This window comes from Chaetodon trifascialis, chromosome 5 (genome assembly GCF_039877785.1).
Source record: "Chaetodon trifascialis isolate fChaTrf1 chromosome 5, fChaTrf1.hap1, whole genome shotgun sequence".
NCBI classification, from domain to species: domain Eukaryota; kingdom Metazoa; phylum Chordata; class Actinopteri; order Chaetodontiformes; family Chaetodontidae; genus Chaetodon; species Chaetodon trifascialis.
The window spans coordinates 10,413,692-10,437,006 of record NC_092060.1 but is presented as its reverse complement, the minus strand read 5'-3'; the positions used below and the strand labels follow the sequence as shown (position 1 = coordinate 10,437,006).

Sequence of the window (23,315 nt, the reverse complement as noted above, 5' to 3'; positions counted from 1 at the left end):
ACAGAATATTGACTCACACATTTTGGTATAGAAGAAACAGCACAGGTGTAACTGAAAACGACAGCTGGGAGGTCTTACTGGGACACTTAATTAAACAGAGCATAGCTAGTATTTCAAACACCTGTGTTCTTTCTTGTTATCTTTGGTATAAGGTGTTGTCTGCCTATGTATTTACAGTGGAAACTCGTAGTGTATGAACAGACAGTAATATGATCTAACCTGTGTTGATAATAACTCTACACTTCTGAACACTGGAGTGTGAAGTTGTGCAGTGTCTGGCATTGATAGCTTGGCTCAGGTGGAAGCACTTCCTGCTTTCATTCAGTCCTGTGTGAGGTAGAGGTGTGTGTTTAAGTTCACTGCAAGTAGCAGGACAGCTCTTAGGCTACGTTTACACTTACGGAAAACGCATATGTTTTCATCAACAGAGTTTTTTTCACGGAAAATGATCATTTTTAAAAAATCCGGCCAAAGTGGAGAATTCTGAAAACGGCGGTTATGTGTTGGCATGTAAACAGGGTTAAACAGCGTTTTAGTTTACACTCATGCCCATAGGTTTGGCATAGTTATGATGGCGCTCGACGGCGTGTTTATCCGGGTTCATGTAAACGACAATATTTTTGAAAACAATGTTGTGTGCACAATGTTATTTTTGAAAACGGAGGGGCCAAAATATCCATTTTCCAAAATACCCTGCTACGTATAAACTTAGGCTTAGATAGACTGAATCTCTTTTAGTTTCACCATCAAGTTCTCTGTGTCTTTTAATTTTGTTTTCACACGCTCATTACTCTACCCACACAGGTGTTTTCACTTCTGTTGCCTAATTTAACCTCTGCTCAGGACTCTGTGGGCAGGTGCAGGCTGTGCTTCATTGGCCTTTTTCCACAGCAGACATTTTGACTTGTCATAGTATCAAAAGCACAAGCGTTACTTATAACATTAAGGGTGGCTCTCTTCCAGTCAAATATCCCAGTAAGCCATGACAGTGTGACAGTGAGCCGACATGAGCCCCAGGAGGACTCTCAAATGGAGACAGCTAAATGGAATTCAGCCGTCATTCCTTTTCTTATTTACACCTGTGCTTTTCCTGCTGTGACATGGCAACTTTTAGGGTGAGACAACTTCCACCTTTGCCTTTCTTATTGCTTTAGTAGGTTACATGCACTTGGGTGCGCCAGTTCCTTGCATAGCTCCACCCAACGTCAGCCTGAGCACACGTCTAATCAGCCAGCTGAAATCACTACTGTGAGCACACAGTACAGGCCTTTAGTAAGTGTACATTGAGTAGTATCATACAGGGTCATCTCCTTTCCCTCCTTCAATGTTTGTATTTAATTTTTATTTCAGAACTTGTTTTTTTATGCATTTATTTATTTTTGCACAGATCACTGAATCAACGTATGTTTCCAAAAAGCCCAGTGTATTAGCGCATGTTAATGGTGCACCATAACCTTAACTGTGCAGCTGTGAGGAGTTGTCCTTCACAGGTTACAAATCAACCTGAAGCAGGCAAATGCAGTGTAAATCTCACTGTGATGACTCCATACCCAGCCAAAGAGCCTGCCAAGTTGTGATGCACGGCGCCTTATTAAGGTGCCATGATCATGCATCCTTGGATATTTATCAAGACCTGTCCACTCATTATTCATCATTAAAATCTACTTGCAGGAGTACAGTGAAGTAGACACTTCGGACCCTTGGACAGGTCTCAGACTTCACAGGTTTCAATCAGACAGTCGTCATTAAAGGCTTTATCATATTTCCTTACATTAAAGGAAAAAACACAGTGAAACAGAATTAACATTGTGCTATTCTGATTATACTCAACAGTAAAGTCAATATCCATGTGCACTGAGAGAATCTAGACTGACTTTATTACTTAATTTCAACAAAGCTGGTTGGAGTTCCTTTAATCCTTTAACAGCATAAGAGCGCTTCCAGAACTGAGATTTTGTCGTAATATATTGAGAACTAGTGTGTTAAAAGATATGTACATTGATTTGAGAGTGATTTCGAGTTCCAGACTTACAGTGAGATATTTTGGTTAACTGCATCACATTGAACATGATTTACATTTTGTGCTTTAAGCTCAAGTTTCATCAGTTAGTCGCTCCAAGTGGACTCGTCTCCATGTCAGAGGGTCATCTGTGATCTCTTTAGTCAATTTAACAACCTAAATAAGGCTGTTTGTGTCATTATGTTGTACATAGAGTATATAATCACACAGAATCTTGAGTGGTAAAGTATGTTTGCCTTTGCTTTCCGCACACTTTATGTAATTTTGTAAGTCCAATATGTGTTTATTATGTTTCCAAAATAGATCAGCCCTGATATAACATTTACAGAAACACGATAAAGGAGAACAACAAAACTACATCCTGAAAAAGAAATTACACCCTGACAGTCTCAACAAAAGCCTAATGTTGTTATGTTGTTGTATTACTGACTGACTTTAGGACATAAAATAGAAAAAAGGATCCACTTCAAGTCCTCTGGGAATTAATTTCAAGTCAGTAATTGTCATACACAGTAAACATAAGCACGGCAATTACCTCATGTTAAAGTAACCACACAAATTATGCAATCAATCCCCTTTACTATTCAATATGTTTCATGTATTTCTCTACACATTAGAGAAATACTGACACATTCACAGTTTTGAATCTTTACATTTCTTTTCTTGCCAAACAGAACAGAAGACCAAATATTACACTTACCAGCAAAGCAGTAGAATTAAATTCAAATGCAGCTACAAACTCATGACCAGATGGATTAATTTACAATAGATCTCTGTTTACCAGGAAATGTCAGTGTGCAGTGTAAGATTGCACTAGATAACAATCCCCCCCCCCCCCCACACACACACACACATACAGTTATAAGGTCAATAAAATAAATTTGTATGTGTCAGGTTAAGTCAAGATGGTGCAGTACTGAAGTCTGACAGCAGATGGCACATGAGAGCCAGTAAATCTGAGACATAATTTCATCAAGCAAGTAAACAAAGACATTATGTAAATATAGGTGAAAAAAATAAGAGCATGCACTGATTTACTGAATTACACTTGCTTTCATATCTGCGTTTTGCTATATTTAAAGCTGGAAGTGGAGAGGTGCAGGCATAGCATAATAGACTTGTTGACCATCACATGTAATACTTTTGCAGGGTGTATGCATGACTGCATTCATTGCAGATGAATATTGTCAGCGTCTGAAATCCTCAGCACAGGGGAGCTGAAGTTGGATGAGCAGGGGACCAAGTTGTGGGTGTTCAGATAACTAATTTTCTTGCCACTGTCCCCTCCTGATTCTTCTTCCAGGCTGGCCTCCAGTGAGTCGAGCCCCTGCAGCTGGCTGCTGGGCTGTGGCGGAGGCACCAGGCCGTGCAGGAGGCTATTCCCCAGGTGGGAGTTACATCGAGCCAAGTTGTCAGTCAGATGCTGCATGTACACCTCCTCCAGCTGTTTCTCCAGCAGCCCATTCAGCACCGAGTTAGACATAGGCTCCAACCCTGATCCGGGCAGATCCAAGCTGATGCTCACACTGGGCCCCATAACCAGATAACCCTGGTCTGGTATCAATGAAGCAGTCTCGTCTTGTGGTTCCAGTTGAGCTGCCCACTCTGGCTGACGGCCGCCCTCAGAGACCAAACCGTGCTGGGCGATGATGGCTCTCAGTGGGTTGTGCGAGATGCGGCCTGAGTCAGCCACCTGCAGGTCTGGATACTGCTCCAGAAGGCTGCAGTCGTCCAAGCAATTTGCATAGTCAGGGTACAGGGTGAGGACAGGTGAAGCCCCAGGGATTGAGAGGCCTACAGAACCATGAGGCATCTCTTTCAGTCCCTGGAACTGGGTAGGGTCTAGTTCTTCCTGGTTTGGACCTGATTAGAGTCAATGAACTGGTTATTTAGATGTTTGCTATGTGGCATGAAATCAATAGCAAGATAATATCTGACAAAGGAAGAAGATGTTGGTAGAAGGAAAGCAAGGGAACTGCACCGTGTAAAGTTAGCATTTGATCATGAAACCAGCATGGAATATTAAACCTAACACCACATCAGACTGCTTGTGTGTTCTAATATTTTGTAAAGCGGCTCACCTGCTTCGGCTGAATCTGTCTGTGTGTCTGAAGAGTGCGAGTCGGAGGGAATACAGCTGCACGGGTCACCATAATGAGTGCGTGTCTGCGATCTTTTCAGCTTGGAAGCAGAGGCAAATTTTCTCTCCTCCCTGTAACGCAGCACTCTGAGAAAACCTTCTGCCAACATGACTTAGAATGACTGTCCTCTTCTTTTCTGTGTCTTCTTACCCCGCTTTGCTTCTTATGATTGTCAGTCTTAGAGGCAAATGGTACAGCGTAAGAGCATGTGTGACCGGACTGGGAAGTTCAAGCAGCCTGTTTCACTTCTGCAACTGAGAACAGGGCCCTCCACCCCCATCACACACTTCCTTAATTAGTCCGCACCATTTACACACCAGCTGAGAAGACTCACAATGGTACACTGAGAGGCAGAAGTATTCAGATCCTTTACTGAAGTGAAAGCACAAATACATTGTTCAAAAAGTGCTTGTACATACTTAATTCCTGCTTCAAAATATTCAAAGTAAAAGTACAGAAGTATTAACAGCAAAACATATTCAAAGTATCAAAAGTAAAAGTAGTCCTCCTGCAGAAAAATGGCCCGTTACAAATTACATTATTCAATTGTTAATGCTGATGCATGAATGTGTGAGTTGCATTTTACAGTAGTAAGCTGGTTGTACAGTTATTTTAGTGGTGTCCAATTAAAGGTTCAGGCCCCTCATAAGATACATCTGAGGGGTCGTAATATGGGGCAGGGAACAAAGAGTAAAAAAGTCCAGCTGCACAAAAAAGCACATCCTTGCTTCTTTTTCTTTTACTTTTGGATTTATCTATTTTTTTCTAAAAAAAGTTATTGAAATGAAACCATCTGAGAAGTTTAGATCAGGAAATCAGTCTTTGATGCAGCTGCTACCAGCTCAGACATCTGACACATGACAATAGGCGAGGTATTGTCTGCCAGAGTGTTGATGCTGAAGGAGCAGGAGGAGTCGGAGCAGTCGTGTACATCAGCAAACAGCTCTGTGGGATTGGTGCTGGATTGAACAGAGATGTGAGTCCAGTGCGGGGATCAAATGTGTGTGTGGTTGGATAACTTCCTGGGGAATATCTGTGGAACGTCCCAGATCATGAAATAGCAGTAATTCAAGGAGGAGTGACGACTTCTTCAAAACTATCTACTGTCTCATTCACAAGGTTTATGTTTTAAAACCAGTGAGACCACCCACTCCACATGATTCAATTCCTTGAAAGCTCACGCGGTCGAGCCTTGTTCAATGAACAATTAGTCATATTCTATAAATGTAAAGTCATTTATTGTGCATAACAATAACAGCATGTTATAAGAAGGCAGAATTTATTTCAGATGAGCTTGACTGTGTCATTATTAACATCACCGAAGACCACTGAGAGTCAAGCTTAAAGTTTTATTTGCAGTCTTATTTTTTTTTTAATCTTACTTTATTTTAGGGAAGAGATCAATTCATGTAAGACAGGGATTACCAACACAATGTGAAACAGGATGCTCACAGCCAAACGATGCAGCTGTCTAACTCCCCTAAAAACGGAAACAACAAATATCAAAACAAAACAAAAACTAAAATTAAATTTCACATCCTTCTATGTTTACAGATTTGTCATTTTGGCATGTATTATCATTTCAAACATACATCATCTCGTAGAAAAAAGTTTGCTATTAAAACAGCATTAAGACAATATAAAGGAAGTAAAAACACAGAGAATGGGACGTTCACAGAAGGTGCTGCAGGTTTGGTGATGACATGATTGGCAGGAGCACAACATTTGACTCGATGTTTCCAGGAATCAACAGGTAAGACTTGTCGAGTTAAAGAAGTCACGATAATGTTTCATTGTCTCATGTTAACATTGATGACGTTCTGTTGGCTGAAGGATGAATCTGTGTTACAATTCACAAAGATATTTTGCTGTGTCTGATGATGTGTTCTCAGAAAGGAAGCTACACGTTCATGCTTATGGTTTGATTGACATATCATTAGGCCAATAGGCTTAGTAGGCTGAAGTTAATGGGAGGAAGCAGAGCTGTTTGTAGATACCCATAATGCTTTGCTTTAGTACCTCCCTTCACATCAGCTGACAAGGCACAGCTGAGCACAGATTAATAATAAAAAAGAAACACACACACTGAAAAACATATTTTTAAGCCGAGTGAAATGTTGCTTTGTTTTTTTCTGGATCAGTTCCAGGTCAGTCTGGGTCCAGGTCTGGGTTTCGGACTAGGCCTGAGGTCTCAGGTAGAAATGGTGTAAAGCTGCTACTGCTGTGCATTCTTCGCTAGAGCCTCGGCCTCCTGGAGAGAGACAGAGATGGGGGGGGGGGGGGGGGGGAGAGGGAGCGTGCGTTATATTAAAATGGAGGATATTGGTTTATATATCCTCTGCCACAGCAGAGAGGAAAACCCCTCTGTTTCTATGGTAACTGGCACACCTCCCTGTGGTTCCTGTTGTGGCAGAGAGGAGGCGCCAGCGTGTTGGAGTCAGAGGAAAAGGAGAAGAGGCCTGTTTGGGTGTGAGGATATCATGAACAGATGTATTATGTAATATGTGTGTTTTCTGTATGGAAATCACGCTGTGAGGATAAATATGTATTTAGGCACATAAGCCAGTGATACGGGGAAAACGGCTGCGCTGCTGGAATGCAGTTCAAAGACAGGACAGCAATCAGTGTGTGTTTGTGTTCATAAGCCTACCTTAGAGCCTGGGGGAGCAGTCAGACCCAGAAATGCATAAACAGCGTTGTCCTCTCTGGCATCGAAGAAGGCCTCGTAGTTCTGAGAAAGAGGGGGACACGGGGAGAACTTCAGATGCAGATCAATCAGAGGACGAGCTCGTCTAAATCTGAGGCGAGGAAGAGAATTTGACACAGGTTTCGGATCAGCGCCTGAGGGCGACCTCTTTGTGAGAAACAGTCGAGGTTGTGTTATTTGTCCAGGGACCAGCCTCGGTAGTCAATCTGAGAGGATGGCATTGTCTTTAGGAATGTAACCCTGAGTAAACAAGCTAACACGCTCATCCATTTACTGCAGTCTCCCCTCTTCTTCATCCCTCACTCCTTCTCGTTCCTTTGTTTTCCCTCATTTCTCTCCCACACACACATACCGGTGCACACACAAACAGCTGCCAGTGTCCTGGGAAATGTTGCTCTCTTTGTCTGTGACATTCAATACAGCCCATCCTGCATGTGCAGCTTCACTTCCAGCCATCCATTAGCTGCTCAGCACGACACCTCAGTGGACCCGGGCTAAAGGTCTTTCTAATGGGAGTAAATTAGCGTCTGCTAACACCAGGCGGAAGGCTGGGGTAAACGGTGGAGTACATCTGAGCAGGGCTGCAATGCAAGATATGAAAAATACTGCAACCCCAGCCCTCAAACATGTTTTTGAATAGCTGCCCCCAAAATGTTTTCAATTCATTAAATGGTTCAACGGTAAATTGTATCTCAACACTGACTTTCTGTTGAGAGTTACATAAGAAGATTAATACCAGTCTTACATTTGTCTGTTAAACATTAAGCCAGCACAAGGTGACGGTTAACTTACACTAAGTTAAACACAAAGTTAAGCATAAAGATTGGAAGCGGGGGGGGGGGGGGGGGGGGGGGCAGCTAACCTGCCTCTGATCAAGGTGATAGAAAACGTCCACCTGCACCTGAAAAGCTCACTACCTAACGCTTTATATCATGTTTGCTTAATCTGTGAAAGTGAAAGCTCGACAGGTTGCAGTGTGACCAGGGGCTGTGTGCCTCCTGTGGACTTTGGTTTCTGTACAGGTAAACCAAGCGAGATGCAATGTGAGCTTTACTTGGATTTTGTTACCTTTGGACTGAGCCAAGCTAGCTGTTTCCCTCTGGTTCCAGTCTTTATGCTAAGCTAAGCTAACCATACCATTACACAATCATTAAGCAAGCTGGCATTGCCACAGAGACCTGGTTATGTTGAGGCTACAGTAGATAGCATTATTGTTACAAACAGAATACAACCATAATATATAATGCTTGTTATACTTCTGCAGTTATTTTGGTGAAAGGAATGCAAAAATAGTGTAATCAGGTTACAACTAGTGATAGTTTTGTTTTTGTTTTTTTGCTGAAACCCTTTGCCTTCTGCTGCTTAAAATGAGGCTGTTGTCAGCTCTAAGAGTGAACCAAAACAAAACAAAAATAAATAAATAAACACACAAAAAGACACTGAGCTGAAAGACTCTAAAATGCAGGGCATGGCTGTGCGGAGCAGTGGCTTTGTCGCCATGAGTTTCACATTGAGCACAGTCATTTGAGCTATTGTTCATATAAAAAAGTTGATTAGTGCAGCTTTAACCACATTCACTCTAAAAACCCATCGTGCATGATTTGTGTATGCTGGAATCTACAACTATGTGACTGAACACAGTAACTGCACAATCATATGACAGTAACTCAGAGCACGTGTATGAGTGTGTGTGCCTCACCCCGCAGTATTTGCTTTCGTTAAATATCTGTGGGGGGAGAGGGTTCCCCGTAGCCGGCCTGGACTCCTCCGGAACGTTCTCTCTCATCCACTTCCTGTTGGCCTCGTTGGCCGCTATGTCACACTCCTCAAATTCGATCTTATTGGCCGCCAGGAAGCCCATCACATCCTGCTGCTGCTTTTTAATCTGCGTGAGGGGACATGAGAGAGGATGACAGAGGGGAAGTTGTCAGTTAGATGTGTTAACTTCAGCTTTATGAGGAAGCATAAGGGCCTCGGTTCACCATACTGTCATCAGTCTGCTCCAAGAATAAGGACACTCTTTCTCTGCTGTGAGAAATTTCACCACAGAGATCTCTGGCTGCTCTGTTACTAAGTTACCACTCATTTGCTGACAAGTGAATGAAGTGATACAAGAGAGCTGAAGAGGGTGAACTCGGGCAAGGCTGCTGGGACGGATTTTGTGTTATCGGCTTGAAAAATGCCAAACAGTGAACAGTTCTCCCAAGACTGGACTCCCAGCGTCCTTACATTTCAGCAGGACACTGTGTGTAAAATGGGACCATTTCAAAGGTGTCTGTGAGGTGCTGCACACTGTTAATTTGACAAACTGTTAAATTAGACAAGAATAAGAGCAAAGAAGGACAGTGTTGGCAGTTGTCACGAGAGACTTTCTCACTATGTTGGAATTTCATGCAGATGTGATTAATGTGAACGGCGCCCCGTTCTCACAAAAGGCCGTTCTGTTGCATTGGCACAAAACCATTTAACACTTGTCTCGTTTGCGACACTTTTCCACAACAACCTTTTCATCCAAGAGGAGGCAAATGACCAAGTGTCCAACTCAACGGGAAGAAAAGGTGTATGAAGAATGACGCGGCGACATCCTATAGGAGCTCACCTTTTTCAGAGTGAACTATCAGGAGTGTCCTTACGTTGTTCTGTCTACAGTCGCACACAGCACGAGAATAATGAAGCTACAGAAAGGACAGAATTGTGTGTTTGTCTGGATCTGTTCTTCCTCTTTCTACCTCTATCTAGAAGGATGTGTGTGTGTATGTGCGTGATCAAGAGTATGAAATTGTGGTCCAATGAGGTCTCAGTGGGTGTGTGCAAGAGGGAGGATGGCCCTATAAGGCCAGACGGAAACAAAAGCTCCTCTGGGACTCGAGAGGAGGTAACTGGTCAAACACGAGCCAAATAAGGACTGCAGCAAGGAGACACACACACACAGACACACACACATCCAGCGTCAACTGCACACACACAAACACACCTAAAATCAAACTGAGCCAACTTCATGGTAAAACCACTGCATGGTTCTACATAAGATTATCAATTTACTGTCTTCCTGTCAGTGTGGACACCTCTGTTTGAGGGCTCCTCCCAGCTTTATGATGGGCTGACGGGACAGGTGGATTATTTAACAGCCATCTGCTGGAACAACACTGAGGCATGGAGATGAGGGAGCTGACAAAGCTGGCAGATTAGCCGTGGTACAGTTTGAATCATTTAATGGCAGTTGCATGCCTGGGGCCAAAGTCCTCAAACCCCACCTGCTCTGGAAACCAGTGAGGGGCGAAGCAACGGAGTGGAACACCATGAGCTCAGACTCACTTAAACTCACTCTGTCTCCAAACACAGACAGTCCTCTGTCTGCCCACTCGCTCTCCTGTCTGACTGACATTAGCATAGCACACATTAAGCTGGTACTCTCACCCAAAACTACAATAAACTAACTTTATTCTAAACTGCCAAAATGGCAAGTGAAACACAATGATTCACTTCCTCCTCTTTTCTCTTTCTTTTGGTGCACTCTGGCCATTGAAGGCTGCATTGTACTGCTGCCAAGCAAAATTAATTTGTAGGGCACACTGGCCACATGCCATCTGCCCCTAACTCTAATTGCACAGTGACAGTTCCCAGCTTTTCCTCTTTTAGTCCTTTGCATTGCTCCCTGGTGTCTGGAGTGGAGCTCCTGGTGATTTTAATATGGAGGAAAACAGGCTGACCCTGGTTTTGGGTGTGGTAACAAACAACTACTCTCCTCCTGATGCCTTGTATTATTCACTCCTTATCTATGTCTCTGGAATGCTACAAAATTACTCCTCGGTCCTCTGCAGAAAAACAAGAGAGTGAGGCCAGTGTCAGGCCTGCAGGCTTCCACTTTTCATTTCTTTTACAACACCTAAATAACTTGCTGTGGTATGCAAATATAAACTGACGCTGAGTTTAACTACATGCAAAAGCAGGAGAGTCTCTGTCAGTTTGTTTTTTTATCTAGACATGGTTCAGGCAGTGACTCACAGGTGGTTTTATCCATGCTATCTACATGGCTCCCCTGACTTTTTCTATGGTGCCACCAGTATGTCAAAGTTTTCACTTATCATGTGAAATATCTTAAGGTCTATAGGGTGGAATGGCACCAAATGTAGTGCAGACATTCATGGTTCTCAGGTGATGTACCCTGATGAATTTAGTGACCTTTCCTGTAGCGCCACCATAAGGCTGACATGGTGGATTGACATCAAATTTCGAACAAATGTTCATGTCCCCCTCAGGATGAAATGTAATAAATTTAGTGATCCTCAGACTAACTCCTCTAGTGCCGTCATCTGGTCAAGTTTGGAGTATGACCAGTTAGCAAATTCTAGCACACTAAAGTGCAAAACTAAGATGGTCAACATGGTAAACTTTATACCTGCTAAATATCAACATGTTAGCATTGCCACTGTGAGTATGTTAGCTCTTAGCTCGAAGCACCACTGCACAGCCCTGGCAGAACTGCTAGCATGGCTGTAGACTCAGTCTCAAGTAATGAGCAAGGATCATAAAAGTGTCGCCACATAAATTGCTGCTCGCATGAACGTTTACTCAACTGATTTCAAATGTTTGCTTCTGGTTTTAGTACACTGATAACTGCACGAAACCATCACCTGCAGGCACTATTTGACACTAGTCTGTTTTTTTACTGCACATTGACACCAATGTTATCAGACTGACCTGGCACTCTACGTAAGTGTCAGTTCATTCCCAAGACACTGCATGTACACAGGAACTACAGCAATCACAAGATGATTCAGTGTAAGAACAAACGCGAGTCTGAAATGACAATATGAGAGGTCATCGCCTCACTAAAAAGTTTATCTAGGTTATTTTTAAATTCAATTTTGAACCTTTCATTTCCAGCGTATTTACTGTAGACAATAAGAGGCAATGAAGGAAGAGATCTGAGGTTCATACAGCACAATGAAGTGAAACACATCTATCGTTTATGGATTCTTCTTTTGATGCTCTTTGGTTTCATTTAAACGCCATCATTATCGGCATCACCATCATGTGAGAGCTGTGGCAGTGCAACGAGGTCAGATCCAGACCTGATCAATCCCTGGAAAAGGGCAGAAGTCTGGCAATAGCAGCCAGACAATGGCAGGCATTGATTGGGTGACCTGTATCCACAGCACAGGCTTGGATCAATACGGTGGAGGCTGATTCAATCAGCTGTGTCAACTCAGGGTTGAGGTCAATTCATGTTCAATTCACTTGGATGAAGAGGAAAAGACATTTACACTGAATTTGTCCAAAGATCTTCATCGATAAGACTAAATGGCCTCTCTGATGGCTCAGGGGTCCGACATTTGAATGCGGGAAACTCGAGCCTGGACAGGAGGAAGCATGAATCAACCCCAGCACTGTGTGTTTGTAAGGGATAAGGGTTTTGTCTTGATTAGATCAGGCCTGATTTGTGCTGAAAACAGACGCTCACTGGCATTTTAGTAGCAACAGAAGCCTCCACCCAATCCTGAGGTCAGTCAGCATTACAACATTGTTACAAAAGAGCCTTACACTGGCAGTGTGCCCTCACTGGTGCCTGAAGGTGAAACAACAGCAAATGGGCAAAAAAATGACCTGTTGTACACTCTCAATGACTCACTGTAACAGCCATTCAACTCAAACCTGACCTACAGACCCTAGAGTCAAACCTGCAGTGGAGGAAGAGCAGTCAATCTGATGCACAGAGCAGGAGATTTGGACATACACTCTGCAATACGCTGCACACACTGAAAAAAACACTCCCAGAATATTACGATTCTCAGTACATTTACTGTGGCAGTGAGGAAATTGTACAATAGTGTGGCTGCAGCGCATAAAGGGAAATGAGGCAGTAAAAGTGCTGTGGTGCAGGCCAACGTGTCTGGCTCTTTCCACAGACTTCAGCTGGCTTGGTGCTGCACAGTCTATGTACATTGCTACAGGTGTGTGTTTGCATTTCCGTGTGTTTATTCAAAAAAGGAAAATCCTAGTTTGGTATTCAAAATTTGGTCTTTGTGTAACCTAAAAACCAGGCAAATCAAGAGCATGTGGTCCTATTCTTTCAAAAACACTGTATGTGCAAACATCACAATGTATTTACTCTATTTTTCTTGTCATTGTTCGGATAAATACAAGGACATGGCTTTGTAGCATGACCTAATCTTTGCAAAGCTATTGACGGTAACTCTAGAAGTCTCTCTGGAGAATTCACAGCCAGTCACAACAGCAGTACTTCAGGTGACTCAAACACTCTGCTTCTCATTAGTGTGTGGAAATATGATGATGTCAGCTCTCATTCAGGACGAGCACAGGTCAGGGGGTCGGGGGGGGGGGGGGGGGGGGGGGCTCAGCTGGCAATCAGTGCACTGCTCAGGAACTCTGAGGCACACTAATTGTGGCAGGAAGTAGACCTGAAATAAGCCTTTTTTTTTTACTAACTTAAAGCTGTTGATTCCACACAACAATGTTCTTAATACTACAGTATCATCAATAAATATACACTTGTACGTATAGAGGAAGAGCCAATGGGCACACACACCCAACCTAATCCATTCACTATTCATGCAGAGGGGAACAATCTCGCTGACAAAACTCACCTCAGTTCTCCATTACCTGTCACTTCAATATAACACTCCTTTCTGCACTGTTACACATCGTTTGTCCATCTGCAGTTTGGTCCATTAAACCATATGCTTGTTGAGATGTTTACCAGCCTTGGTCCATTTCTGATAACGTTCAGATCAGATTCTACACAAAACCAACAGGCATTAAAGGCTTAAAATGTGCTCTGACATGAGAACGGATCTTCGTGTCTTTAGAAAATACATCCGCGTGAATAATGCTGACTATTGTAGCTTGTCAAGTGCTGAATGCGATACATCCCTTTGGCTAATTTTACACTGTCTCTCTCAATGACCTGCAATTTTTTTGTTCTGTGGAGCAAGCGCTTTCAAACATTGTTTTCGAAATACTCCTACTTGTCTCCCTGTTATGGCTGTTGCTCCATTCACATGCTGAACTCGATTGGAGTGATTAATGGAGCAGCAGACACTGCTGGAGTGTGGAATGCAATCGCATTGTTTTGTAGTCACTGATGCAATCGAACTGCAAGCCTGGTGAGGGCAGAGGGTTTCGACCACAAATTGCCAGTTGGGAGCATTTCCCTGTTCTGATTGTCTGATTCACTGGTATTACATTAAAGGCAGACATGACACAAAGAGAGGTTCTAACATAAATACTGTATCAATCAGACATGGAGTACATCCTATAAAAGCTGTAGTGTGACTGCATGTCCTATATTTTAATCAATCAGATGAAATCAGTTACCACAGCAGAGCAAATCAAGATGTGCAGAAATAATCAGTTTATGATTGTTTGCTCAGTAACACTGCTGCTTTTCTTCCAACTCTAATGCAGATGTGCAATGGAGATGATAATGTGAGCATAAGTGTGTCTATGCAACATTTAAGAGGACATAAGCATGTCCACTTGAAGCAGACTCTATTGAAGACAGATCAATGAGAGGTAATGCATTTTCCCAGCACAGCGATGGCATCACTGGCTCTGAACTCTGGCCGCACTGACTGAACAGGAAGCTCCCATCCCGTAAGACTGCTGCCGAGCTTTTGCAAATGTCATTTACTGTCAGGGCAATAAAGTCACTCGGCACTGGAAAGGGACTCTGGACGCGATCACTTCCTTTGTGTGTAACCTGTGATAACAAGCTGCTCAATGAAGGTAAATCAACCGCAAGGCCTTCTAAATCTCATGGAATGACGAGGCACTTTCATTTCTACAGTGGCTAATGTGTTTTTAGTACTTCACTACATTTACTGGCCACTATTTCTGCGCCACTCTGAACATCTGAGTAACAATCTGGACCATGGCCACTATTTCACATCACTGATCTCGCGGAAAGTCTTGCAGTGTTTGAAAACAAAATATATTTGATCATAAGAATAGTGCATTATAGCCTAAATTCAAGCTTTAAGGCCTGCAAATCTAGACCTTCAACAAGCCCTGGACAGAGTTTACGTGTTCCTGGGCTGCAGCTGCGGGTCTAAAGAGGGGCCCTGGAGAATTGCATCACCATCATTCCTCTCCATTCTGGAAGAAACTGGCAAGAGGAAAGCTGAAGGTCCTCTTGGCTGCAGGGCAGTGAAGGCAACACTCAAGACTCTACTTTGTTGACAGAGCAGGTCAGATCTGTCCCCCTATCACACACACAGACTGTGAACCACCCTGTCCTGGTGTCAGGTGACAGAACAGAGCGTTTTCAGAGCATTTATGGATTGTTGCTGCATGCCTTTCTGATAGTTTAGCTGCAAAGACACTAAAGTGTCACATCAGGAAACAGTGTGACAAACCACAGCTGATAGAGAAATGTGCCCTGCTCAGTTACCGGCCTCAAACTTCCTCTCTGTCTCCTCCTTTCTGACACAGTTAAAGACGACAAAGAGTGAGAGGACGAGACGCTGAGAGTCCCCATCTGAGTCCAAAGTCTCGAGGAGGCCAGAGCAGCATGCTGATGATGAGTCAGACCACTCCAGACTGAGGAAGACTGGACATCACTTTGAGAGTTCAATAAAAGTTCAGCCGCCTTTCTGTTGCCTGACAAGCGTCGGATGCTGCAAATGAATCCAGCTCAAACCTCACACACAAAAGCCATGTCGTTCTTTAATCTCTTACCGAAGTGGATCCAGAGGACGATGCTATGTACACTTTGATCACCATGATGAAATCTCTGATGCTGACTCGGCTCCGGTAAGCAGCGGTCGGTCGCCCTGCTCCTCGCAGACACTTTGCAGGCGGACTACGAGACAAAACACAACAACTGCAACAAAGTTCCCCGGCTGAAACGCGGCGTGTCTGGTGGAGGCAGCGCAGGCTATCTGCGCAAATGCTCTTGTTCTCAGCACTGGATGGAGCTTTGCATTCCTCCTCCGCCTCCCCGCCCCTCCTCGTCTTTCTCCTCGCCCCCCTCTCTCTCTCTCCCTGTAGAGAGGGAGCTCTCACTCGCAGACACGTACACGCACGCACAGAGAGGCTACAGGCCTATCAGGACGGCAAGACAACAGGGTTATACTGTCTGAATATTTCAGCATCGACCCCATTGTCTGCAAGCCAGACATGAGCTGCTGTTCTTTAACACTGCTGATGTGCACCGCTGCTGGTGTGTCAGTACATGCGGGTATGGTAAGCGAATGGCTGAGGGGGGTGGATTAAAAAATAAATAAAATCTGCTGTGATTTTGAACACTTTGGCGCTTTTGTGCAAGAGCACAGGCAGAGAAGCGCCGTCTTGTGCAGCCTGGACATTACACGGGCATCGTGGGCCCCCTGCAGGCGTCTGGGGCAGACGACGCAAGGCTTTTTTCCCCTGAAACGAATTTAGGAAAGCCGACTGACAAACAAAAAAAAAATGTGTCGGAGAGGAGTGGGCGCCATATTGGACTCAAAGACGAAGTGAATTTATGGTGAAATCTCTCCTTGCTGCCCGCTGCAGATGTGAGCGCTGGGTTCTAGACGAGCCAGCGAGGATGCACGGCTTTACACGGGGGCATGTTTCCTGCCGCCGGGGCCTGCACGGCGGTGCGTTCAGGGTGGCCGCGCGGCCTCTGTCTCACTGTAATTAAACACACTTGTATCAGGGCAACATGTCCTCGAATGCAACCCTTCCATTCTTGCAGGCTTCCTCCCATCTCCCTACAAGAAGCCATTCGCGCAGACCCCAGATCATCACCGGCTCCAAAATTCCAAGTGTTCTGCAGCTCCGAATGGCGTCACCTGATTGGCCGAGGGCCTATCAATCATGCCTTTAGCCGCACCCCTCCCCCCATTCAACCACTCGCCTCTCTGTTCCAGTGTGTTTACTACACTGCCGAGCATAAGGGAGACACTCGTCTTCACATGCACTGAACCCACTAAGAAAAACAGTTTTTAGTTGTATTTGTAAGAAAACCTCCAAGAGCTCAACATGCCCAAGAGAAAGGTACGTATTCTCGAGAAAACAAAAATAGTTTGAAGGGGATATCAGCTATTAATGCAATGCAAACGATTGTGAAGACATCCCTCTGAGACATTACTTAATTATACCGCTATGTATAACCGTTATTTATCGCTGGTAATTTTTGCCTATTTTCTAGATATAATATACATTTTTTATGTGTTAGAATGAATATTTTCCGGCTCGGACACGGCCTTTAAAACGCGTTTTCTTCCGAGAGCCGCTGTCCTTTGGAGAGTCAGAAGTCTCTTTCGGTCTCCATGCAGTTAAAGCACAAGCAGCAGCCATGCTTTGCAGCTCTTGTCCACCTTCGTCGCCGACCTACCGAGAACAAACGCTTCACTTATCGCCATTTCGCCGCCAAACCGGCCGAAAACGCCACTAGAAAATGCTTTAGGGCCTTTACTTTGCATTTTGGCCGCAAAAGCGGACATTCGCAGTGGCGTTTCGATAAAAATGTATATTTTCTCTCTTTGTTCATAGTCCCAAATGGCTGCGATGGCGTGGCTCTGCCGCCCGGTGGCGCGCGCGAGCCGCGGCAGGTCCCTCCCCCTTCTCAAAGACTCCCGCGCCAGCTTTCAAATCTGAGCTTCATGCACTGAATGAGAGAAAGAGATGGGGGAGTGAAAGGGAAAAGCAGGGCCCGGGCCCTCAAAACATGGCTCCAGAGGCCCACATGGCTGTGCTCTCACAGCCCATTACGGAAACCATGCATTACCCCCACATTTCTGGGCTGTAATCCTTTAAAATGGCCTGTATTTCAAATGAAATTTTGTTTCCACACGAAACTGAAAAGTTTTTTCAGCAGGTGTGTAATTATTTGTAATATGGCCCTGAAGCATTTAGCCACTGTTTCCTGTTAATATAAACACTATCTAAACTTTTACTGGTGTTGTAGTTATTTATTCCCTGTTTTAACTTGTTATATTTGTGTTTTTCAGTCTCAAGGAACAGAAGGAGGAGAAAAGGAGGAGGTAAGAGCGGGCGTGGGAAGTGACGCCTCATGCATGGGGTTAAAATGATGTTTCAATCAGGAGTGGGACATGTGGGGAGGAAAGTGCTCAAGTGTTGGATTCAAAGGTGTGTTTTTGGAAAAACTGAAAGCCCCGTGATAACGGTCTTTGTTCTGTTTCAGCCTCAGAGGAGATCGGCCCGGTTATCGGCGGTAAGAAGACACACGTACGAACTCAAGCAACTCATTGACATCAAGAGATTTAGATAAAACACACGTAAAGCATGACAGAATGCTGAGAAGTAGTCCCACACATGTGACAAACCACAGACACAAGCAAAACAGGCAGAGAAGAAGGTTTAGTTTTTATAAAGTACTTAAGTTTGATTTCTGGTGATATTTAACTTCAAAATTCATTCATTTTCAGTCATTTTTACATTATTAAACTTAAGAATGAGTTAAGATCTTTTAAGTAGCGTATTAGGTAGTAATGGAGTTGACAGAATGCCTTAAAACTAACATAATGCTTTATAACATAACTAAAGCATCATTCAGAGAGCAAAAAGAGCAGTGCTGGTATAATACATGCTAAATATCAATAGCAGGTTTCATAGAGGCTCTCAGAGTGGTTAATGTAGTGTACTATCTTAATATTCCTAAAATGAGCTAGTTATGGGCAGACATGTTAATGTTATACACCCTCAGGTGATGTCTGCATTAAAAGAGGCTTCCTAGGGGACATTTTAGACTTTGATTCTTGGTTGTCCATTAAAATGTGTCTTATAGGAGCCAAAGTCTTCCAGTGCATCCGGAAAAACAAGAAAGGTGACACATTAGCATAGAAAGTCGTGTTATATTCAAATGTGGTGGTCTTTCCTTTCACAGAAACCGGCGCAGCCCAAGCCGGAACCAAAGGTCAAGAAGGCAGCAAAGGTAAGACACCGGCTCTCCACGAGCCTGCATCACAAAGCAGGAGATGCAGGCCGAGAGCGAACATTCAGCATGTTGAATGCCTGTTTTGTTGCCCCTGCAGAAAGAAAAGGCTGTGAATGACAAGAAGGAGGACAAGAAGACCAAGAAGGCGAAGGAGAACGCAGAAGCAGAGGCAAACGAGGAAAACCACTCTGAGAACGGAGAGGCCAAGACCAACGAGGTGGGTGGACTGGAAAAGCAGCACTTTAGCCTTCATGTGCACAGTATCAGCTGGAAAATGGCTCAGGGGTCTTGACCTTGGCCCATCTGCTTTGTCCCGCAGGTGGAGGCAGCCCCCGAGGAGGCCAAGGAGGAGGCCAAGTCCGAGTAGCACCACTGCCCAAGCTTCCTCCTCCTCTACAATCCCTCCCCCCGCCCCCCCCGAACCCCCAGCCAGCCAGCCAGCCCCCCCAAGTCTCTCACATGGTTTCCCTCCAAGGCGTATTGTTAACAGAGGAATATTTTTATCAATGATTTTATAAGTATCCGTACAGATTTTTAGCACAAAAAGCAAAGCTGATTATGGAGCGCCTTGCAGATTTGCAGTGGTCATATCAAGTGTCTGCAAGCAAGATGAACACACTAAAATCTTTTTTAAATGGCATTTCATGATTGTTGAAGGCTTGTGTGGTGTAGAAAGTGCGTCCCTGCCGGATTGGCTATGTTGTGAGTTGTGTACTCCTGTGTTTTTCCCTCCTTCCCTGCTCTTCTCCCTCCCCCTCCTCCTCCCCTCTTCTTCCTCCACAGATTAGACCTTCCTCCCCCCTACAGTTCAACCTTTATCCATGTTTTATTAACGGTTCAGCCATGTTAATGTGGGTGATTCTTTTAGACCTCTAAATGTGCAGTGAGTTCCCTTTGCTTCTGTCTCTTGTTTTTTTTTTTTTTTTCCATTGAAATCGTGTTTTAAAAAAAAAAAAAGCGTGTTGAAGTGTGTTGTCCACATAAGAAAGAGGAAGATGAACATGTGAAACATTCCGGGAACAGCGATTGCCTCCGACCTGTCTCCTCGACGACCCTGCGTGTACAACAGCTCCTGCTCCATCCACGCTGTCATGTCGGCTTTTCTAAACACTCTGGTTTTTTTAAAACAATTGAATTTGGAAAACTTCTCTGACAAATGCAGGTGTCTGGTCCCTCTCTTATGTTCTGAAATTCTCTTAATAAAAAGAAGTCCTGGGAATTTTCCTCGAATCAGTGTCTCGTGTTTGTTTCTTGCAGAGATGAAGTTGGAGCTTCTACATTAACGCTGTGAGCGTCCATGGAAGCTTTCCTGTAAACTCTGTTAGCATGCATCTACATCTGGAGTCAACTTCACTAGCTGCTCAAATGTGCAGCCTTAAAGCCCAGTGTAATTCTGTAAGTGAACGCAACAATATGACGTAAATGACAGTTTAAAGCTCTATTCTAGCCTGTAATCCAACCTAGCTCTAATAAACTCTCCATTCTTTACATATGAGGGCTTTTCTGTGTTCATCTGTATGCGGAGATGTAAAACCAGACCTTAAATGCACCAGATGCAGGATATAAAGCAGGGGTCAGACTGCTGACACAACCTCAGACTAAAGGAAACATGCCTGTAATGTAATTTCACTGCAGACAAATGCAACATTTCCTCTTGCTGCTGCTGCAGGATACAGATCCTGAACAGAGGCACTTCATCCTCTGCCTGATGAATCTGTGCAAGTTTTGTCGACTCTCCAAACTTGCCATAGGTTGGTACTTGTTAGTTGAGCGTGATTCATTCTGCAGACCTGTTGCTGAGGGTCCGCAGGGAGCTCAGGTCATCAAAAGGTCAGCCATGGTTGGGACACTATTCTAGGATTCTCTGATAGGGAGACATCTGCTCCTTCGTTCCTCATCCTCACGGACTGATTCACCCTTGTTGTGAAGCACTAAAATATTAAAGGACATTGCACTGACTAAAGGCCTCGACTGGAGCCTGCACCCTGTCCTGTTGGCCTACAGAGGCCTGATCCACTGAGGGAGCAGACAGTGTCTATTTACCCCTGTATCTTTATTCCCCCTCAGGCTTCACACTCAGTTTTAACTCTCCGTGAACTCAAGCATGAGTGGCTGTGACCCACATTCACCCACCAACCCCCCGAACAAAATATCACCGATTTATTTAGCAGCATCATATAAGGAGAGCTCCATGTTTAGATTATGCATACAGGCCTTGCTTCATGGTAGAAGCCTGGCAGCAGCAGGGATGACAAAATGCATGTAGGCCATTAAGCAGATTCAGTATGAATAGACTACTTTTTCCTGAGCTTTCCGTGTGTCTGTGTGCGCACTGGCCTCCAGCACTGACAGAGCATTAATGCGTGTGTGCATGCATGTTTGCCGTGTTCATTCAAGCTCAGACGTGCGGTAAGAAAACACCAGAGAACGCTTTTTGATGACTCGCTGCATGGATTTGCAATGCCCTCTATAAAAGGAGCTTAAATGGGATTTGACTGGCTGCAGCGGGCCTTCTTTCTCAAACACACCGGCGCTTGTGAGTGTTCATTTCACCATGACTCACTGCCTGTATCTTACGCAGAACGCGGCGCCGTGTTGCGTTTCCTCCGCTGTTTTGTGCAGCACTTGCAGACCCTCTGACCTGCATTGTCATGGCCGAGCACCGGGCTCCATTTTGTCGATTTTTTTGTTGTGTGCACAGCGTTGTTGCAGCGCGCCACCACTAGATGGCAGCCTTGCATTATCTTTATTCCTGCAAACACACAGGCGCTCTGCTCGTGACATCCTGGCGAGCCCTGAAGAACCCTACAATTTATTAACTGCTGCCTTTAAAGCGTTATTATTTCTTCCTCGGGCATATTTCGAAGAATCATTGAATAAAAGGAGACAGAGCACTTCAAAACACTTCCAAACCTGATCCCTCCAGGCTTTCAAAAAGATCATTTCCCCTTTCACTCCCATCTCCCATCATCCTTCCTTTTAATCATCTGTCAGCATTATCTGTTTGATGCGTTAGCTTTTCTATTCAACCTGTTTTCAACCACACGATTCAGTTAAGAGCGAATCCTCAAACCCGGCCTGTGGTTTCAGCATCCTCCGCGTGAGATCTGCTGATGGAGTGCAGTTATGTGAGGGGAAAACTAAAGGAGATACATTATACACACACATTGATCAGACAGAAAGTTTCTGATCTCAGTCACGATGGTCTCTGTCGCGATACCTTCTTTCATCTGTGCAGCCCTTGTGATATTTCTCGGCTCCCACACCTCCATTGATCCGTCCATTCATCCTGTCTCCTGTGATCAGCCCTCTGACTCGTTAACGGCTTTGATACTAAGATGCGCACAAACAAACACACGCACCCTCTCCTGAGGCGTTCTGACATCAAAGAGCTAATTACTCCAATATTATTTTAGCTTTCGTCTGTGCATCCTCGCTGCCTGGCCTGCATGAACCCAATGTTTGTCTGCCTGCTTAACTGTCTGTCTGACCATCTGCCGGTCTGCCTGCTTGTCTGCACTTCATCCTCTTCTGTCTCTTTTCACTGTCTAGTAACCATAAAGTGCCCCCAGCCTCGCACAACAACCCCCTGCCCAGTGCGCACTCCCATGACGTCCTCTCTAAATCTCTGATGGGTTATGATATGTTGGCTAAAATAGCCCCATTTCCATTTTTAAACATGTGCATTTCCTATTCTGTCATCCCACGCGTTTCCAGCCGCTGTCTCCTCCACACACTCATCCATTCACAGCCGCTGTCCACATCACTCTGGTCAAGGTCTCGCACAGGGTGTGTGTGTGTGTGTGTGTGTGTGTGTGTGTGTGTGTGTGTGTGTGTGTGTGTGTGTGTGTGTGTGTGTGTGTGTGTGTGCGCGCGCGTTGGCGTGTGTAGTAGCCTATAAAGAAGGGGGAGAGTGGGAGGAAATTCTCTGCGTAAAGGATGAGGATGACCTTTTACGAGGAAGTGATTTAAATGATGTCCTGTCGTCACTAGGGATACCAGTGAGTGGATGTGGATGAGCATTTGTTGTGGAAAGAACGTCACACTTTTGCACTTGCTTACACACACACGCGCGCACACAGAGGACAAGCTGTCAACAGGTAGCCTACACGTTGGCATTTTGTGTGAAAAAGAGTCAGTGTCCTCCCTGCAGACCGGACCTTAGTGATGCTTGAAATGAACAGATGTTTGGTGGCAAGGCAAGGTTCTCTGATATGCTGCTCTGAGAGGTTGGTGCTGCTGCTGCTGGTGTGTGTGTGTGTGTGTTTGTGTGTGTGTGTGTGTGTGTGTGTGTGTGTGTGTGTGTGTGTGTGTGTGTGTGTGTGTGTGTGTGTGTGTTCGGCTGTCATGTGTCGCAATCTGCGGGGCTGGCTGCACTCTACGGGGGTGGGATGTGCAAGAGCGAGTGAATGAAAAGAGGCAGGGTGAGGAAGAGAAAGTACCGGGAGGTGGGGAGAGGGGGGAGGAGGCGTGCAGCGGTAGAAGAGCTGGATGCAGATGGGGATCTATTCTCTCCGCGCGCACGCAGACAAGATGGAAATG

The 23,315-nt window shown here is 44.7% G+C and overlaps 3 protein-coding genes across 3 annotated transcripts; 1 reads left to right on the top strand and 2 right to left on the bottom strand.

Annotated features, from left to right (window-relative positions):
• Positions 1–2,746: 2,746 nt before the first annotated feature.
• LOC139331120 (TLR adapter interacting with SLC15A4 on the lysosome) lies at positions 2,747–4,352 on the bottom strand. Its single transcript, XM_070962453.1, has 2 exons — positions 4,102–4,352; positions 2,747–3,883 (listed from the first exon to the last, which is right to left on the bottom strand). Exons 1-2 carry the CDS (start codon positions 4,268–4,270, stop codon positions 3,189–3,191), a joined length of 864 nt encoding a protein of 287 aa, XP_070818554.1. The 5' UTR covers positions 4,271–4,352; the 3' UTR covers positions 2,747–3,188.
• A 157-nt stretch (positions 4,353–4,509) lies between these two features.
• sh3bgrl (SH3 domain binding glutamate-rich protein like) lies at positions 4,510–16,045 on the bottom strand. The gene is made up of 4 exons (XM_070962145.1): positions 15,569–16,045; positions 8,568–8,753; positions 6,812–6,892; positions 4,510–6,412 (listed from the first exon to the last, which is right to left on the bottom strand). Exons 1-4 carry the CDS (start codon positions 15,611–15,613, stop codon positions 6,377–6,379), a joined length of 348 nt encoding a protein of 115 aa, XP_070818246.1. The 5' UTR covers positions 15,614–16,045; the 3' UTR covers positions 4,510–6,376.
• A 686-nt stretch (positions 16,046–16,731) lies between these two features.
• Positions 16,732–20,003, top strand: hmgn7 (high mobility group nucleosomal binding domain 7). The gene is made up of 6 exons (XM_070963291.1): positions 16,732–16,870; positions 17,827–17,859; positions 18,021–18,050; positions 18,723–18,770; positions 18,871–18,990; positions 19,093–20,003. Exons 1-6 carry the CDS (start codon positions 16,856–16,858, stop codon positions 19,138–19,140), a joined length of 294 nt encoding a protein of 97 aa, XP_070819392.1. The 5' UTR covers positions 16,732–16,855; the 3' UTR covers positions 19,141–20,003.
• Positions 20,004–23,315: the final 3,312 nt, after the last annotated feature.

What these genes read in the sequence shown, in the direction of transcription:
- LOC139331120 (XM_070962453.1), bottom strand. Translation starts at nt 4,270, where the DNA reads ATGTTGGCAGAAGGTTTTCTCAGAGTGCTGCGTTACAGGGAGGAGAGA. An exon ending in GACAGATTCAGCCGAAGCAG is followed by an intron (nt 3,884 to 4,101) that starts GTGAGCCGCTTT and finishes GACTCTAATCAG; the next exon opens with GTCCAAACCAGGAAGAACTA.
- sh3bgrl (XM_070962145.1), bottom strand. Translation starts at nt 15,613, where the DNA reads ATGGTGATCAAAGTGTACATAGCATCGTCCTCTGGATCCACTTCG. An exon ending in CGTCCTCTGGATCCACTTCG is followed by an intron (nt 8,754 to 15,568) that starts GTAAGAGATTAA and finishes CCCCTCACGCAG; the next exon opens with ATTAAAAAGCAGCAGCAGGA. An exon ending in ACGAAAGCAAATACTGCGGG is followed by an intron (nt 6,893 to 8,567) that starts GTGAGGCACACA and finishes CCTCTTTCTCAG; the next exon opens with AACTACGAGGCCTTCTTCGA.
- hmgn7 (XM_070963291.1), top strand. An exon ending in AGGTCAAGAAGGCAGCAAAG is followed by an intron (nt 18,771 to 18,870) that starts GTAAGACACCGG and finishes TTGCCCCTGCAG; the next exon opens with AAAGAAAAGGCTGTGAATGA. An exon ending in GAGAGGCCAAGACCAACGAG is followed by an intron (nt 18,991 to 19,092) that starts GTGGGTGGACTG and finishes TTTGTCCCGCAG; the next exon opens with GTGGAGGCAGCCCCCGAGGA.